Raw genomic sequence first — 20,295 nt, 5'->3', positions numbered from 1 at the left:
CTATCGTGTGGGATGGAAGGAGTAGTCTGAAAGGGGTGGGGATTTGGGAGGGATAGCTATGTACGGATGGTAGAAGGGAGGAGCACTGTCTGGCGGAGTGTGCAGGAACTAGAGTGCCAATAGGTGCAGTGTCAGGAGGTTGTAGGACAGGAAGTTGGGAAAAATGAAGAGAAAAGGAGAAGAGCATGGAGAAATGGTTGGGTGAAGGAGGTGATAGGACAGAGGAGCAGGTGGAAGCTGTTGGGTAGAAGGTGTGGGGATAGTATGTTTCCATAATTTGAGGCTGGGATGATTACAGGAGCAGAGAATGTGTTGTAAGGATAACTCCCGTCTGTGCAGTTCAGGAAAGCTAGTGGTGGAGGGCAAGATCCGGATGACTCAGGTAGTGAAGTAGCTACTGAAGTCAAGCATGTTACATTCATCTCCATGTTGTGTCACATGGTGGTCTGCTTTTGCTCATGGCCACAGTTTGGCGGTGGCTGTTCATCCTAGTGGACAGCTTGTTGGTAGTCATACCAATATAAAAGGCTATGAAATGATTGCAACAGAGCTGATAAAAGAGAAGGCTGCTTTCACAGGTATGCTGATGGGGTAGGACAAACTTGTGACAGTACTGGCTCAGGAAGTGGTGAGTGGGGGATAAGGCAGATATTGCACCTGGGATTTGCACAGGGATACGATCCCTGTGGTGAGGGGTTGGGACTGGGAGTGCCAAAGGGATGGACTAGGATATTGTGGAGGACAACAGAACACTACTTTCAGAGGTGTGGCAAGATCTCAGGTAGAATGTCCCTCATTTCCAGGCATAATGATAGGTAATCAAAGCCTTCGTGAAGGATGCGGTTCAGTTGTTTCAGTCCAGGGTGGTACTGGGTGATGAAGGAGCACTTCTTTGTGACTGGTTCTTGGGGGTGGTGGGAGGATTTTTCATGTGAGGGGAAAAGGTGACGTCTTTCGACAGGATTGAAACTTCTGTGGAGGTAAGGGTTTTGATGGAAAGATTAACAACAATGTTACAGGAAGGTTTTGGTTCTGCAGTAAGCTGGAAAGGTCAGCTAGGCAGGCTTCAGGCACTATGAGGAGTGGATGAGGAGGAACACTGTGAGTGGGATAAAGGTTGGGTACTAGTACCCCAAGGTGAAAGTAAGATGTCAGCAGGTTGAGTAACTTACAGAGGTGGTGTCCATCTAGAGGAGATTTTTCTAGCCAAATCCCAGATCTGGTTCAGTTTCATTGACAATATCTTCATAAACTGGACTCAGGATCAAGAAAAACTATCTTCATTCCTTCACAACCTCAACATCTTCTCTCTTATCCTCTTCATTTGGTCTTCCTCAACCCAGCGTGCCATCTCCTTCTCTCCAATGGCTCCATCCACACCACCTTCCACATTAAACCCATCAACCACCAACAGTACCTGCAGTTCAACAGCTGTCATTCCTTGCACATGACAGAACCCTTGCCAAATAGCCTGGCCACCTGGAGATGGTATATCTGCAGTGACCAGAACTCCCTGGCCCAGTATGCTGAGGGCTTCATGAATGCCTTCACAGACAGGCACTATTCCTCAGACCTGGTTCACAAACAGATCTCCTGTGTCATTTCTCCTCACACCCCAAATTTTCTCACTGCCCTCAAGAACCAGCCACAAATAAGTGTCCTCTTTGTCACCCAATACCACCCTGGACTGGAATGTATCATCATGCCCTGAAATGAGGGACATCCTACACAAGATCTTTTCCACCCCTTCTAAAGTGGTGTTGTCACCCACACAACCTCCACAACATCCTAGTCCATCCCTATGCCACTCACAATGCCACCTCCTTGCCACAGGGATCATTTTCCTGTGAAAGACCCAGGTGCAAAATCTGCTCAGTCTCCCCACCCAGCACTTCCTGTTCCAGTCCTGTCACAAACCCGGGCCACCTGTGAAAGCATCCTTGTCATTTATGAGCTGTGCTGCAATTAATGCATTGCTTTCTGTATTGGTGTGACTACCAACCAGCTGTCCACTAGAATGAATGGACACCACGAAACTGTGGCCAACAGCAAAGCAGACGACACTGTGGCACAACATGCTGATGAAAGTAACACACTTCATTTCAGTGGCTGCTTCATTACCTGAGTCATTTGGATCCCGCCCTTCACTGTACTGGACCAACTCTCCTTTCTAACATGCAGAACTGATCTTTCGATGACTCTGAAGAGCAGTTCAAAAACTGTAGTGTTTTCTGAGAACACAAACATACTAATCAAGGATCCAAACTCAACCTTAGCAGACACATCCCAGATGATAGCTGAAAAGGCCTACAAATGGTATAATGTTTAAGCCTTAATCTCTTAAAAATTCATATTATAAAATTTCTAACAAGTAATGATGACCTGTTAGCACCAGAAGTAGACATTAACGATCATGCAATGAACATAGTGCTTGTGTAAAATTCTCTGGATATTCAACTGGATAACAAGTAAAAATGGAGTCAAGACATTGATAAACTAATCTGGAGGCTCAATCCAATGTGCTATGTCCTTAGAAGCATGCTCCATTGTGCCACTGCATTGACTTAAAGTCAAGTGTTGGCTTATTTTGCACATTTTCATGCTGTGCTCTCTTCTATAATTATCTTCTGGGAAAGTGCAACCAAAGTAAATTGCTTTGTACTTAGTCACTGGTACACTGCAATATAGACCAGAGGGCACCACCATCATGCACTCCTGCTGTGGCACCGCACTGAGTTCCAATCTGTTGCCATCTAGATGACATTCACAATAAAGGACCAATTTCTGCCTCTGTTACAAGAGTGTCAAAGCAACACGTGGAGCTATGTCTTCATTCTGACATCTGGGTATGGATATAAACTGCATATAGCAAGCATCTGCTGTGAGTGATATCAGCTGCCCCAGTGGACACTGATATCTGAAATGGTTTTCCTTGTCTTGATGCAAGATTATTCTGCTGATCATAGTGTGTAAGCAAAACCAAAACATGGCGACCCTCATACAGTTTACACATCGAGATCAGTTGCAGTTCACATCTGACTCAGTTCCCATTCGAGTGGCTACTGTTATACATTTACAGTCTCCATCAGCTGATGATTCTTCATTCACCACCAAGCAACAAGCCCCTGTTTATGAGTGTTCAAGAGACTGTTCAATACCAAGTGCCTAGTGAAGTTATTTGTCAGAGACAGAACACAGTACTCTCAAAAATGGCAGTTCAGCTAAATATTTATAGATTAGATGGCTATCTTTAGTGTGTTAGGCAAGTCAGCATGTCCAGTCATGTATCTATTAATGCTCAAAGCTGAGTATTACTTTAAATAAACTTAATAAATGTTTATTATTTGACCCACTTTGTGTTGTTCATATTTCATATGTTTTAGAGCTCTGTGTTTACATAAAGTTACAAAATGTGCAGACCAGCTACCTTATACAATATGGGTTGAACACAGATTATGATCACTCACACTGGTGGTGATGCAGAGACAGCTGAAACAAACAGTTGGTTCATCTCGGCAATGATGGCACCATTCATGAAGTGAACAGCTAGCCAGAAGCAAAGTCCAGAGAATAGGAAAAATTGTCATAAGCATTTGCAAACAGTCCAAGGAGTGATCTGAGTTGAAAAACATAAACACAGCCAAGGTCAGTCACTCTACTCTCAATGGCACATAATGAAGGCTTCAGAGAAAAGTGAGAACACCCACATATGTGTGGGGCAGTGATGTTGATAGACACTGTTACATTACATGCTTGAGGTGGCAGTGGGAACCTCTACAGAGGCTAGCTGTGTTTGTGGTATGAAGCCACAGTATCTCTGGCCTTTCCTGTATATTGATGCCAAAGCTGGATGGGGAATACAAATCACTGTCAGATACTAAAACTTGCTTCACTGTTGAGGGCTCAGAATTGAGTTATGTACTCTGGTGGTAAGATATTTACGCTCCCACCTAATATAGAGCAAAAAATTGGGACTCCCAATCTATTCAAAAGAATACCTCATTAGACGACTTTCTACAAATTGTCTGAATATCTGGACACAAGTATTTAAAATATCTGTTATCTACATGGCAAATATCAATATTCATTATAAAGTTGTATGACAGGCAATAATGAACTATAAATAGGGCTCAGTGTACATAAATGTAAAAATATTTTCTTTAAAAAATATCATTGTAATTAAGTAAATGTTAACTTACTAATAGCAGATAAACAGCAGCTATGCAAAAAGACTGAGACAGCAGTTTCTTTTAAAAGTAGCAGTTTTATTACTAATTTACTTGTTTAAATTTTGATGGTATAAATTTGAACAGTATTAAATAGTATAGTGATAGTACAATATAGAGGTTAAGTTTCTATGATGTATTTGTTTCATGTTAATGTATATCTTGACTCATTCCATATTCCTGAAGGTTTTTCTTCTTGGAGGGATCTATAGAAAATGATGAATGAATTAATGATTGCGAAGGCAGGGCAGGCCCTCAGGCCTCAGATTGTTAATTAAGCAGAGTGCTACATGTAAAACATGAGAAAGAAATTCTTATGTATATTTGTTTGTGCTAAACTTTTGTATCATCTCTTGTGAGAAATTCTATCAGCCAGATTTACTTGTAGTGTACATGAAAAGCTTAGTGTAGATGAAAAATTTATTCTAAAATTTGTGTTGCACAGAGCACTACATTGACAGTTAAATTTATTTGAAAATTCAGCATAATGATGGAATAAAAGTAATTACCACTAATATATTTTTTATTAAGAGGTAGTTCAAGCTTTGTAATCATTGTAATTGGTTTTCCCTCTAGATGGTGTGGATATTAAGCAGTTTTCACTTCAGTTTGCAACGGATATCATTGCATCAAGTGTCTTTGGTCTTAAAGGAAATGCTTTCAGAGACCCGGAGGCTGATTTTTGGAATATGGCACAAAACATAGTAGTGCCAAATTTATGGAAAGACCTAAGGCATTTTGTAGTTGTTAAAGCACCAAAGCTTGCTGAAATTCTCGGATTCAGGTGAGTGAAATAAGATCTTGCTGAGGGAACTGGAACCACATGTCCGTATAAATTACACACACACACACACACACACACACACACACCATTTATTATTTCAGCAGTAATGTTGTTCCTAAGATGATTGCTGTTTAGACTGAAGAAGACAGAACATCAAAAGGGTAGAGGGTTGTGCAAGGGACATATAACAGACTATGGCTTGGCGTCAGGAAATGATAACCAGTGGCAGATTGGCAGAGAATGAGAGGGAGGACAGATACAGTGAGTGTGGGCTGGGTCACAGCAGGAACTAATTTTATCCAGCTTGTAGTACCTGACCAATAATTCCTAATGACCAGACATGTCTAACCTTATTTTGCTTAAGAAACTTTCAGAGGCACTAATAATTTGCCCATATTACATTTTGAAATTTGTAACTTGGAAACAGCTTGATAGTCACCCCTGTAGACAAAGTTTACAACTGTATGATTATGAACTGCAGTAATGATTAGATTGAAGGGTTTCTATGATCAATAGACATATTTACTTAGAAGCCTTATCCTAAGGTGCAGGTTTGGGGTGGGGGAAGGTGTCAGTGATGCCTCTGGGAGTGAACAGAAGTACATAATGACTGTCAGTGTGTTCAGAACATTTTGTGTCAATGGTTATTATGCTCCCATCAAAATCATCTATGTCATTATAAACCAGGACCAGTGATGTGATACCTATTGTATACTTTTTTCATTGTCTTCTATAAGGTCCAACTGATTCCTTGTTCCTCACAGTGAATATCATATCTATAGACGCTCTCATATTCTCATTACCATGATCTTACTGCTACTAAACCTACCCTTACCAATGTAAACAATATGTTGTACAGTTGACAATTAAACTTCATGTATAAGCTTTTTTTTTAAGATTTTAGCAACAAAATGAAAGGATAGATGTTGCTCATCACATAGAGGAGCCACTGAGTCGCCAAGCAAGTAGAGTGAAATAGACTGCAAATATTATTCAAATAGCCAATCTAGACAACAAAACTCACAGACATTCCAACAAGCTCAACTTGCACACAAATGACTACTGTCATCTCCAAGCACTAAAGCTGAAATCTGGCTGTGTCTGAGGAGAGCAACAATCTTTGCTGGGGAGGTTAGTGGTAGTACAGAAAAGGTATGGGGCAAAGAGGAGGAGAGGTGCAGGTTAGGGGTGGGGGAAGGTGTCAGTCATACCTCTGGGAATGAACAGAACATGGTTGTGACCAGATAGTGGACTGGTGGATGCAACACCAGGACACTGTGCACTGAACTCTGTGGGGTGGGGGTGGGGGGTGAGTAGAGGGAAGAGGACAGGAATGTGGAAGGTGAAAGGGGTAGTGAGGTGTGCTAGCAGGGTAGAAGGCATGAATGGGAGGAGGGAATGGGATAGCCACATGGAGGACTGGTATTTGTGAAGGTTGAGGCCAAGGAATATATGGCAAAGAAATATATTGCCGAAAGAGCACTCACTTGTGCATTTCAGAAAGGCTAGAGTTGGTGAGAAGAATACAGATGTCAAAGGCTGTGAAGAAATAGTCATTAAAATCAAGCAAATTGTGTTGTGTGGCATGCTCAGCAATTGGTTGGTCCAGCTATCTCTTGGCCACAGCTTGGTGGCAACCATTCACGTTGTTAGTTGCAGTGCCCATGTAGAAGGCAGTACCCTGCTTGCAGCTAAACTGTAGATTGCATGGTTGTTTTCAAAGGTGGCCATGCCTTTGATGGGGTAAGAGAGGTCTGTGACAGGAATGGAGCAGGTGGTAGTGGGTGGATATCTAGAACAGGTCTTGTGTCTAGGTTTGTTGTGGGAATGTGAGCCATGTGGAAAGGTGTCGGTTGAGGTATTCTGTGTCACCATAATAGCTCAGCTTTGTGCATGTAATTGATGATTAGCTGTCCCATTGGTATGTGTTCGTCCACGTGATTATGAAATTTTCAATGGTTTGGGAGCAGAGGTGGAACAGGGAAAGACAAGGAAATTGTGTAAGTTGGATGGGCACTAGAATGCCACTGTGGAAGAGGTGGGGATAATAGTGGGTAGGATTTTTCTCATTCGAGGGAATGACAAGAGGTAGTTGAAACCCTGGTGGAGAATGTGATTCTGTGGCTCCAGTTGGTAGTGCCACAGAGTCACAAGAGTGGTGCTCCTATGTGGATGTGCAGTGACTGTATGGGGGTGATAAGTGACTGGTGGGACAAGGCACAAGAGATCTGTTTCTGGACAAGGTGTGGAGAATAAATTCACCATTTTTGGAGAGAGATTGCTTGTCACTACAGACGTGACAACCATGGGTGGCTAAGTTGTATGGAAGGGACTTCTTGGTGTGGGAAGGGTGACAGCTGTTGAAGTAGAGGTATTAATGGTGGTTGATAGGTTTGATGTGGACAGAGATACTGGTGTAGCCATACCTGAGGTAGGTCAATATTGAGAAAGATTGCTTGTTGAGCTGAAGAGGTCCATATGAAGGGAATGGAGGAGATGATGTTGAGGAACTGGAGGAATGGGGACAGCATGTTCTGATTCTCAGTTCAGATCATGAAAATGTCATTAATAATTGTGAACTAGATGACTGGTTTGGGTTTCTGGATGGTTAGGCATAGGATGGTGTCATGCAAATTCCCATTGCTGTATCAAAAATTTAAGGGACTCCTTCAAAGGAGAAGGAATTATGGGTGACAATATAGTTGGTCATGGTGATAAGAAAAGAGGTTATAGGTCTGGAGTTGCTGGGTTATTGTGAAAGGTATTGTTCAATAGCGGCAAGTCCACGGGTGCTGGGGATGTTAGTGTAGAGGAAGGTGGCGTTGACAGTGATGAGCAGGGAACTGAGTGATAAATGAACAGGAACTGTGGAGCATTGGTAGAGGAAGTGGTTGGTGTGTTTAATGCAGGAGGGGTTGGCTACAAGTAATTAGCTGAAGGATGCTGAACTATGCAGAAATTCTGTCTGTGGTGGCACTGTAACTGACCACAGCAGGGCATCCTGGCTGTTTGGGTTTTTGCACTTCATGACGCATGTATAAGGTAGACAAGATGTGGGTAGTGATGGTGTGAGGAGGGAGATAAACTCAAGGGAGAGGTTCTGTAATGGACATAGGGATTTGAAGAGGGACTCGGGGAGGTTGTGAGATGGACTTAGAGATTTGGGAAGAGACTGGGGATCCTACTAGATTTTTAGAAAGGGGTCAATGAAGCAAAGCTTTTAGTTGGACATTTCTGACAGCTGGTGGAGTGCCTCAAACAGGTAATCCCTGCGGTGCATAACCACATTGTATGAGCCTATGTTGGCAGGTGGTGTTATAAGGTAGACATAGGTTTTTAGGTTGTGAATTGCAGTTCATTGCAGTTTGTGAGGTTTGTTTCCATGTCCAGGGGTTTGGGGAATGTTGTCGATGCATGGCTGAGGTTAGGACGTTCTGCAAAATTAACAGTGGATGATTCTGGAGTAAGGATGGATCGTGGTTATAAGGAGGAGTAAACTGAGTCAGACAGGATTCAGTATTGGCTTTGAATTGAGTTTGATTGGTAAGGTTAGTGGCAGAAAGTGGTCCCACTGCAGGGGAAAAGTTAAAACAATTAATTTACTGACCTTCCATATTGTCTCAAGTTCAGGGTGGAGTGCTATAATCATGAAATTCATAAAATTTGTTGAAAATTTAAGGTGTAAATAGCTAAATGAAGAATGCCTTTCCAACAACAAATCCATTAACTTACTTCTTATATGTGAAGGAAAATGAGTGTATTTTATTACATCTTTTGTTCTGTGATGGGTATGTATGTAACCATTTTTATAATATGACAATTAGTACTTTTATGACACCCTCCTTTGAAGTGCCAATTTGATTACAGACCTGTGTAAAGAATCTCACATCACATCCATAGACCATATCATGTATAATTTGTTACTTCATGTGCTCCTCCATACACAATATTCACAAGCTGAGAGCTGTATTAAAATTACTATCAGCTTACAGAGCCTGTGAGTGTTGATACAGTTTGGGGTTGCAGCTGGATTCATTCATCCTTCACTTAGGATGAGTAGCAGATGCTTAAAAAAAATAAAATTGCATCTCCAATATACAAACTAACTAAAGCTCCAGCCTGAACCCTGCCTCCCTTTCTTCCCCACCAACACACTCCACATCTTTCAGGGGTCATAGTGATCAAAAGTAGCCATTTTCTCATCATCTGTTTCAGAGTAATTCATAAAATTTTTATGACTTAGATCCATAGTTGACAAATGCCTTCTTATCTTTACAAAATATTATTACTTTTCATAAACACTTTTCAGTTGGTTTCATACACAGCACTCCCTGTTTGCACTGACATCCGCTTGTACAGCAGCTCTAGATGGATCCCCAGATTAGAACTTTTAAACACAAACAATTCTACAGTTGTGATAGCTGCTGTCTGTCCCATACTAAAAGATTCTTCCTCGTCTGTCTTCACACCCATTGCTGTGTCAGCAATCATGAGCTCTCTATGTCCATGTATGCTGAATATCTCATGAAGGTTATTACAGTCAGCAAATATCACACGTGGGAAAAATATATCTAAAAACAAAGATGATGTGACTTATCAAACGAAAGCGCTGGCATGTCGATAGACACACAAACAAACACAAACATACACACAAAATTCAAGCTTTCACAACCAACAGTTGCTTCGTCAGGAAAGAGGGAAGGAGAGGGAAAGACGAAAGGATGTGGGTTTTAAGGGAGAGGGTAAGGAGTCATTCCAATCCCGGGAGTGGAAAGACTTACCTTAGGGGAAAAAAAGGACAGGTATACACTCGCACACACACACACACACATATCCATCCGCACATACACAGCCACAAGCAGACATTTGTAAAGGCAAAGAGTTTGGGCAGAGATGTCAGTCGAGGCGGAAGTACAGAGGCAAAGATGTTGTTGAATGACAGGTGAGATATGAGTGGCGGCAACTTGAAATTAGCGGAGGTTGAGGCCTGGTGGGTAACGAGAAGAGAGGATATACTGAAGGGCAAGTTCCCATCTCCGGAGTTCTGACAGGTTGGTGTTAGTGGGAAATATCCAGATAACCCAGACGGTGTAACACTGTGCCAAGATGTGCTGGCTGTGCACCAAGGCATGTTTAGCCACAGGGTGACCCTCATTACCAACAAACAATGTCTGCCTGTGTCCATTCATGCGAATGTATAGTTTTTTGCTGGTCATACCCACATAGAAAGCTTCACAGTGTAGGCAGGTCAGTCGGTAAACCACGTGGGTGCTTTCACATGTGGCTCTGCCTTTGATCGTGTACACCTTCTGGGTTACAGGACTGGAGTAGGTGGTGGTGGGAGGGTGCATGAGACAGGTTTTACACCGGGGGCGGTTACAAGGGTAGGAGCCAGAGGGTAGGGAAGGTGGTTTGGCGATTTCATAGGGATGAACCAAGCGGTTACGAAGGTTAGGTGGATGGTGGAAAGGCACTCTTGGTGGAGTGAGGAGGATTTCATGAAGGATGGATCTCATTTCAGGGCAGGATTTAAGGAAGTCGTATCCCTGCTGGAGAACCACATTCAGAGTCTGATCCAGTCCCGGAAAGTATCCTGTCACAAATGGGGCACTTTTGGGGTTCTTCTGTGGGAGGTTCTGGGTTTGAGGGGATGAGGAAGTGGCTCTGGTAATTTTCTTCTGTATCAGGTCAGGAGGGTAGTTGCGGGATGTGAAAGCTGTTTTAAGGTTTTTGGTGTAATGGTTCAGGGATTCCAGACTGGAGCAGATTCATTTGCCATGAAGACCTAGGCTGTAGGGAAGGGACCGTTTGATGTGGAATGGGTGGCAGCTGTCATAATGGAGGTACTGTTGCTTGTTGGTGGGTTTGATGTGGACGGACATGTGAAGCTGGCCATTGGACAGATGGAGGTCAACGTCAAGGAAAGTGGCATGGGATTTGGAGTAGGACCAGGTGAATCTGATGGAATCAAAGGAGTTGAGGTTGGAGAGGAAATTCTGGAGTTCGTCTTGACTGTGAGTCCAGATCATGAAGATGTCATCCATAAATCTGTACCAAACTTTGGGTTGGCAGGCCTGGGTAACCAAGAAGGCTTCCTCTAAGTGACCCATAAATAGGTTGGCGTAAGAGGGGGCCATCCTGGTACCCATGGCTGTTCCCTTTAATTGTTGGTATGTCTGGCCTTTGAAAGTGAAGAAGTTGTGAGTCAGGATGAAGCTGGCTAAGGTAATGAGGAAAGAGGTTTTAGGTAGGGTGGTAGGTGATCAGCGTGAAAGGAAGTGCTCCATCGCTGCGAGGACATGGACGTGCGGAATATTTGTGTATAAGGAAGTGGCATCAATGGTTACAAGGATGCCGGCCGGTGTGGCCGTGCGGTTCTAAGCGCGTCAGTTTGGAACCGCATGACCGCTACGGTCGCAGGTTCGAATCCTGCCTCGGGCATGGATGTGTGTGATGTCCTTAGGTTAGTTAGGTTTAACTAGTTCTAAGTTCTAGGGGACTGATGACCTCAGTAGTTAAGTCCCATAGTGCTCAGAGCCATTTGAACCATTTTTGTTACAAGGATGGTTTCCGGGGGTAACAGATTGGGTAAGGATTCCAGGCATTCGAGAAAGTGGTTGGTGTCTTTGATGAAGGATGGGAGACTGCACGTAATGGGTTGAAGGTGTTGATCTACGTAGGCAGAGATACGTTCGGTGGGGGCTTGGTAACCAGCTACAATGGGGCGGCCGGGATGATTGGGTTTGTGAATTTTAGGAAGAAGGTAGAAGGTAGGGGTGCAGGGTGTCGGTGGGGTCAGGAAGTTGAAGGAGTCAGGTGAAAGGTTTTGTAGGGGGCCTAAAGTTCTGAGGATTCCTTGAAGCTCCGCCTGGTCATCAGGAATGGGATTACCTTGGCAAACTTTGTATGTAGTGTTGTCTGAAAGCTGACGCAGTCCCTCAGCCACATAGTCCCGACGATCAAGTACCACGGTCGTGGAACCCTTGTCCGCTGGAAGAATGATGATGGATTGGTCAGCCTTCAGATAACGGATAGCTTGGGCTTCAGCAGTGGTGATGTTGGGAATAGGATTAAGGTTTTTTAAGAAGGATTGAGAGGCAAGGCTGGAAGTGAGAAATTCCTGGGTGGTTTGGAGAGGGTGATTTTGAGGAAGAGGATGTGGGTCCCGCTGTGACGGAGGATGGAACTGTTCCAGGCAGGGTTCAATTTGGATAGTGTCTTGGGGAGTTGGATCATTAGGAGTAGGATTAGGATCATTTTTTTTCATGGCAAAGTGATATTTCCAGCAGAGAGTACGAGTGTAGGACAGTAAATCTTTGACGAGGGCTGTTTGGTTGAATCTGGGAGTAGGGCTGAAGGTGAGGCCTTTAGATAGGACAGAGGTTTTGGATTGGGAGAGAGGTTTGGAGGAAAGGTTAACTACTGAATTAGGGTGTTGTGGTTCCAGACTGTATTGATTAGAATTTTGAGGTTTTGGGGGGAATGGAGCTGGAAGTGGGAGATTGAGTAGATGGGAGAGACTGGGTCTGTGTGCAATGAGAGGAGGTTGAGGTTTGCTGTAAAGGTTGTGAAGGGTGAGTGAGTTGCCTTTCCAGAAGTGGGAAACCAGGAGATTGGATAGTTTTTTGAGGTGGAGGGTGGCATGCTGTTCTAATTTGCGGTTGGCCTGTAGGAGGATGCTCTGAACAGCCAGTGTGGAAGTGGGAGAGGAAAGATTCAGGACTTTTATTAAGGATAGGAGTTGACGGGTGTGTTCATTGGCTGAGTTGATGTGTAGGTGAAGGATTGTTCAGTTTGGAATTGGTATAGGGACTGATGGAAAGAAGGGTTACAGCCAAAGATGGGAACTTTAAGTGTGAGTCCTTTGGGGGTAACGCCAATTGTCAAACAAGCCTGAGTAAATAAAACATGAAAGTGTAATCTGGCTAGGGTGAAGGCATGTTTGGAGAGGAAATGTAAATAAAACTTAATGGGGTCGTTGTGGGGATGTTGTGAGGGTGACATGGTATTATAAGGTGGAAAGTGTAACATGAGGCTGAAATGAAAATGAAAATAAAAATATATGGGGAGAGATAAAGGTGAACTAGAAAGCAACTGGAGATCAGGTGTGAAAAAAGTCATAAAAGTGTTGGTTAAAGATGAGCTATTTGATCCTGTGGTGAACTTGGGTTGGTAAACAACGATGTGCACAAAGGTTAGGTGGTTGTGTTGCCGTCTGAACACGTTAAAGGGTGGAGAAATTTGGGAAAATTTCGAAAAAACTGCGTGTAAATGTATTAAAAGGAGTGGTTTTATGGTGGCAGATTATGAAAATGAGGCTAACAATTGTCTGACGAAGAAATAATGACGTTAAAACCTGTGGGAAGCGGCTAAAAATGATCAGTGATGTGGGAAAATCGGAAATGGAAATAAAGCGAAAGTTATTAGAACTAGCCGAAATGGTTGTTTAATAGGTGAAAGGAACTGTTTGTGAATTGGAAACGGTGGATTTTATAGCAGCGATAGTTTTGAAAGCGGAAAAAATTTTTTTGGTTATGGTTTGGAAGTGGGTTACGTGTTATTGAGTATATATAGGCGGGATAAAATTGTATGGTAGATTACGGTAAAAAGGAGAAGGTGAATACAAAGTGAAACTACTTGCAAAAACAGAAAGAGAAAGTAAGATGACAGAAAAGATTTCGAAATGCAACAGTGACAATAACAAACGTAATTGTTGGGTTCAAATTAATAATATGAATATAACAGAGGGAAACATTCCACATGGGAAAAATATATCTAAAAACAAAGCTGATGTGCCTTACCAAACGAAAGCGCTGGCATGTCGATAGACACACAAACAAACACAAATATACACTCAAAATTCAAGCTTACGCAACCAACGGTTGCTTCGTCAGGAAAGATGGAACGAGAGGGAAAGACGAAAGGATATATATGTCTGCTTGTGTCTGTATATGTGTGGATGGATATGTGTGTGTGTGCGAGTGTATACCCGTCCTTTTTTCCCCCTAAGGTAAGTCTTTCCGCTCCTGGGATTGGAATGACTCCTTACCCTCTCCCTTAAAACCCACTTCCTTTCGTCTTTCCCTCTCCTTCCCTCTTTCCTGATGAGGCAACAGTTTGTTGCGAAAGCTTGAATTTTGTGTGTATGTATGTGTCTGTTTGTGTTTCTATCGACCTGCCAGCGCTTTCGTATGGTAAGTCACATCATCTTTACACTCTAGCAGTGTAAGCAACGAAAATTTCAATTCAGTAATGTATCACACGAAAATATCTATCCCCAGGTGTATATATACACACACCTGGGAATATATACACACACCCAGGTGTGTGTATATATACACCTGGGGATAGATATTTTCGTGTGATACATTACTGAATTGAAATTTTCGTTGCTTACACTGCTAGAGTCAAATGTCTATTCAATATGCAAGTGGAAAAAGAATACTAACAATATTAGAAGTGGAGCCAAAGTAAGAACAGCAATTGCATGGCTGAGAGACATACATATTTATCATACAGCTGAAAGAAGTTTTTTATATTTTTATTTATTCAGCTCTACACCAGTTGTTCCTCCTTCAGTGACTGATAAGTAGATGTTCCATTTCTTGTTTGTCTATACATATATTTATGCATTTTATATATCTATTAATATACACAATAAATTACCACATAAGTACAAAAAATTTAATTTACATATCAATCTGCAAGGAAACTGATAACTGAATGGGTTGTTGGAGGAAAATACTAATCCCAGGAGCAGATTTTGAGTTGTTGCATATTATGTGTTGGAATAGCTACAAAGAAAAGAATGTAAATGCAATAAGACAAAACAGTTTTATGCGGAAGACATTTCTATCTATCAGTATATCTTGAATTACTTCTTACCAGAATGTGGTACATTCAAGTATACTACACATGAGGTGATCAGATTCATCATAAATTAATTGAGGGTAAGCACTTTCCTATGCTGAACCTTTCAGTTTATTGATATATTAAAAGAGATAAATTCTACCAACCACAATTATGTTGAAAAGATTAACAGATACTTCTAAGGGCAGTTTCTGGAAATGGAAAGATTGGTTTCATAGAAATATTTACCAGCTACTAAAGTGCAATGATGAAGCAACAACATCCCTGTGTAGTGTTTAAAATAGCATGATTAAGGCACCCCATTGAGTAATAAATTCGATTCAAGTGACTGACAAAATTTCAGAGATGAAGTGCAGTAGTGAGTGACTGAGCAACAAACAGGAAGCACTGGAATGATGTAAAGATTTAGACAAAGCCAGATAAGCCAAAAATATCAACAAGTGGAAACTGTCAGCTGTTGGTGCGGCAGTTCAGTATGATCCAAGAATGTCTATTTAAAAAGTGGAAAGTCAGACTCAATTAAAAGAGTTCATTATATACACATTTGCAGAACACCATATCCATTTGTGCTGTGCAACAAGGAAAATACCATGACTGGTAATGATGGATTTGATGTTGGCAGCATGTGGTTCACAGTTGAAATTCCTCAGTCTGACAATCTGGCATGCCATATCCAGCGAAGATATCCCTGGAATTATTTTGTGTCAGTAATAATAAATACTGCCTGGTACACATATGGGACAGTCAATTACACACTACAAGCATTTTACACTCCATCAGATTCACTGTAGTTCATGTAAGATGAAGCCCACCCTCACTGTAACCCAGTAATTTTACTTTCTTGTTGAATAGCTTGGACTTTTCCACATTTAATGGAATAGGCATTATCTGACCTGCATACTCCTCCAAATTTATCCCACTGAATAAACTTATTGTAGGATGTTTGAAGAGCACTATTTCCTACAGTAATCTTGGAATGCTGGAGAAGCTCACATAACCATTTGTCCAATTCCTTTACCACATTCCAGCCAATGATGGCTAACTTTGTTATTTGTTTTACAATCAGAGTGCTGAGCATGAATGCAACAACGCCATGCACAGTGCAGGCACACCATAGTTTATGATTTCTCCCCTGTACATGATACAGTAACAGCAGTGGCAGCCCTTGAGCCACTGTTGGTCATATTTAAAATTAAGGTGAAACCTCGGTGTTTAATTTTTTATGATATTCCTGCTAATGAGGCCACTTACTGTAGCCATTTTTCATTTCAAAATGAAAAACACACTGTATCTGTGATAAATGTGCAGTAACAAAATAACAAAACATTAAACACTTTTCCATGTTTACAGAGACTGTTTCCAGATGTTGAAACACATTGAATTATTTATTAACAATAAAAGGGGAAGAACATCAAACAAGGGAGATACCAGGATGGAATGTAACAATATTGTGAAAATGAAAGTTGCCAATCACCATATAGCAGAGATGCTGAGTCACAGATAGGCACAACAAAAAGACTATCACAAATGTAGCTATCAGCCAGTAAGGCCTCCATCAAAATTAGATGATAAACACACACATACACACTCATGCAAATGCTATTCACACACACATGACTGCAGTCTCAGGCAACTGAGTGTGACCTCAGTTGCCTGAGACTGCACTTATGTGTGTGTGAGTTACGTTTGCATGAGTGTGTATGTGCGCTTCTGTCATCTAATTTTGACTAAGGTCTTATTTGCTGAAAACTATATTTGTAACAGTCTTCTTGTTGTGCCCATCTGTGACTCAGCATCTCCGTTACATGGTGAGTGGCAGCTTTTCTTTTCACAATAAGAGAAAAGGATAGATTGCTACTCACTGTAAAGATGACACATTGAATTGCAGACAGGCTCAATGAAAGGAGTGTTACACATTTAATTTTTGACCAAAACCTTCAGTTAAGGAAACACACAGACAATTCATTCACACAAGCAAGGACACTTCATGCATCTGTGGCTGCCATCTCCAGCAGCTCCAGTTTGAGCTGCCAAAGATGGTGGTCATGTGTGTGTGAGGCATGCTTGCTTGTGTGAATGCAGGTGTCTGTGTTTTCTTTACTGATGAAGGCTTTGGTAAAAAGCTAAATGTGTAATGGTCCTTTTATTGTGCCTGTCTGCAACTCAATGTGTCATCTTTACAGTGAGTAGCAATCTATCCTTTCCTTTTTATTGTTGACATGCCAACCTGGATTTTCCATTGTTTGAATTATTTATTAAATTTACCTACATCTATGGTGATTTATGTGCAACATTCACAGATGTACATAATAACAATAATAAATTCAGTGCAGAAACGATTTCCTTAATGTTCTGACATATTTATAATTGAACCTCGACTACTGCAATTTTATCAATGATTTTGCCCACAGGATAGTTGATGCTGAAGTGTCAGACTTCTTTTATAGAGCAGTGAAACATGTTGTTTCCTATCGCGATGAGAACAATTTCAAGAGGATGGATTTCATGCAAACGATGATGCAGATACATAAAACAGACTCAGACGAGAGCACAGGTCTGTTAGTGTTTCATTGTCCTCTTTTAGAATTTTTTTCTTAATGAATGCTGATGTTCTTGTGTGCTTCTATACTTCTATGAAAATGAATGATCCAATTTAGAATTGTTTCTAATTCTAGCATTTTCAGAACCACTGAATAGTTTTTTTTTTCTGTAAAAAAGTCAGCTATTAGACTGTTTTATTGATTTGCTACCTGTATATTCCTAATGCTGTGTATGACATCAGAATGGATCCTAGAAATACTTACACTCACATGTCAGAAAGTATACTTGCTGGTGGTGTTCATGCCATCAATTCACACAAAGAATCAATCAGTCTAGAAAAAGAAGACAGAGATGAACATTCAATGCTAAAGAGAATGCATTAATTTCAGTGAATGCAGAAACTGACCAGGTTCACTAAGTTATGTACCTGAGATATTGCTCATTACTTAGCTCTCCTATGGTTTAATAACAGTTTTTGGAGCTATAATTGTCATTCCAGAAGTTATTCGATCATATTGGCAACTAATTTTATATAAGTAGCTAATACTAAAGCAGTAAGCTGTAACCAGCATTTTTAATCGCAGCAGAATGTTTATAAAAGAACTGCTTGCTTATTCACTGGTACCTGATTATCCTAAAATAATATTAGACGGGAACAGAATGTTAAATCAAAATTATTTCCTAGAATGAATTTTCACTTTCGCCCTGCTCTCTGTTATAATGGTAAGACTCCATACAAGTAAGAGAGCTGTGTTAATCTCACAACATTTTAAATTCCTAAGGTGAGCTAACGCTTCACATGATCAAAGACATTTGTAGTGCCACAGTCAATACAAATATAACAAATTTTCTTATATAGCTATTTGTTTTATTTATTATCTGTACAATGCATCATATGCTGTAGAATGTGTTCTGTGATACTGGTTACCTAAAACCTAAAATTTTATTGTACTTACTTTTGTTTGCACACTCTGTTTTACAGAATATCATTTAAGAGATTCAACAAAAATATTAAAAGGATAGTTTGCTTCTTATCACATGGAGGAGACAATGACTGACAGAGAGGCACAGTGAATAAAAACTGTTAGACATTGTTTAGCTGTGACACTATATCCTAATCAGTCTTTCCTTCTCATCCCATGTGGTAAGTCTGTCCTGACCCACATTTCTGGGTGACTTTCCCAAAATCTGCTCCTTTTCCTAGATCTCTCCAGTTCTTTTCCTTCACCCCTCTTCCTTCCCTTACAAACCCTTCTGCCTGAAGAAGGAGCCACTGGCTCTGAAAGCTTGCCTAATTACAACCTTCTTTTGTGTTTGTGTTCTGCTGCCACTTCGTGAGTAGATTTTTTGTCTATCTAATTAAAGTAGATCATATCCTTTGTCAGATATAGACAAAACACACAAATGTTCACACATACATAACTCAGAAACATATGGCCACTGTCATATCAGGGCATTAAGGCCTGACTGTGACTGCCTTTGAGGTGAGTGGCATTCTCAGCCGGGGCAGGTAGTGGGAGTACAGAAGAGACATGGGGTGGGAAAGGTGAGAGGTAGCAGGGTAGGGGTGGGGGAAGAGGCTAGTGCTACCTGTGGGAGCATGCAGGGATGTGGTGGGAACATGACAGGAGGCTAACAGGATTGAGAGGTTGTACTGAAAGGGGGAGGGGGCACAGAGGAGAGTACAGAAGTAGAGAAGCGGAAAGGACTATGCAGGTGTACCGCCAGGTAGAAGGTGTGTGCAGGCTGGAGTAGAAGCAGGGAAGAGGATGGAGTCAGTTAGAGGACAATGACCTGTATAGGTCCTCTACCAACTCTTCACAGTTCCTAGCCACTATCAATGCCATTGGCCTCTACACCAACATCCCTAGTGACCATGGCACTGTTGCTACTGAACATTACAGTTCCCAGTACTTGTCTGACTCTAAGCATATAACCTCCCTTTGGTCACCATGACCAACTATATCCTTACCCAAAATATTATTTCTCATTTGAAGACTTCACCTACAAAAACTCTGTGGTACAGCTGGGCATCCACATCACACCATCCTGTGACAACCTATTTATGAGCCATCTAGATGAATCTTTCCTAGCCACCCAGAATCCCAAACTCTTCCAAATTCATTAATGACATCTTCAGCATGTGGATCGAAGGTGAGAACATCCTATCCACATCCAGAACCTCAACTCCTTCTCCCCATTTGTATCACCTGATTGTCCTCAGATCAACAAGCCACCTTCTTTGATGTTGACCCTACCTCACGGATGACTAAATCAGTACCTCCATCTACATCAAGCCTATCTATCACCAACAATGCCTATACTTTGACAGCTATCACCCATTCCACACCAAGAATCCCTTCAGTACAGCCTAGGCACACAATGTTGTTGCATCTGTAGTGACAATCACTACTTCTCCAAATATGCCCAGTCTCACTGGGCGTTCCTCAATCTCCTCACCTTGTCTAGCAACATATCTCCTGCATGCATCTTGTCTTTCCAGTCACCTATCAACTATCACACATCAACTGAGCAGCCTCAAAGAAGTGCTGCCTTTATCACCAAGTACCATCCAGGACTGGACCAATTGAATTACATTCTTCACAAGCATTTAGACTACTTGTTGTCATGGAATGAAATGAGAAATATCCTCTCCACAGCACATCTAACATGTGCAATATCCTTGTCCATCCCTGTTCCCCTCCTGCTCCCAACCCCTTGTACCATGGCTAATACTGCTGAAATAGATCTAGATGTAAGTCTGTCCCATACATCCTCCCAGTACCAACTACTACAGCCCTGACACAAGCATTTTCTACTTCATCAAGGGCAGGGCCACCTGTGAAAGCAGCCACGTGACCTACCAACTTGGCT

At 41.6% G+C, this 20,295-nt stretch overlaps 1 protein-coding gene across 1 annotated transcript in view; it reads left to right on the top strand.

The window, feature by feature from the left end:
- The window catches only part of LOC126416558 (probable cytochrome P450 6a13), an 83,541-nt gene that overhangs the window by 9,573 nt on the left and 53,673 nt on the right, over positions 1-20,295 (top strand). The window contains exons 5-6 of the mRNA XM_050084303.1: positions 4,803-5,010; positions 17,292-17,434. Coding sequence (XP_049940260.1) covers positions 4,803-5,010; positions 17,292-17,434 — 351 coding nt within the window. The remainder of the gene's footprint in view (positions 1-4,802; positions 5,011-17,291; positions 17,435-20,295) is intronic.

This window comes from Schistocerca serialis, chromosome 8 (genome assembly GCF_023864345.2).
Source record: "Schistocerca serialis cubense isolate TAMUIC-IGC-003099 chromosome 8, iqSchSeri2.2, whole genome shotgun sequence".
Classification (NCBI taxonomy): domain Eukaryota; kingdom Metazoa; phylum Arthropoda; class Insecta; order Orthoptera; family Acrididae; genus Schistocerca; species Schistocerca serialis.
Note: the sequence above shows the minus strand (reverse complement) of the source record. Positions and strands in the feature narration are given on the sequence as shown.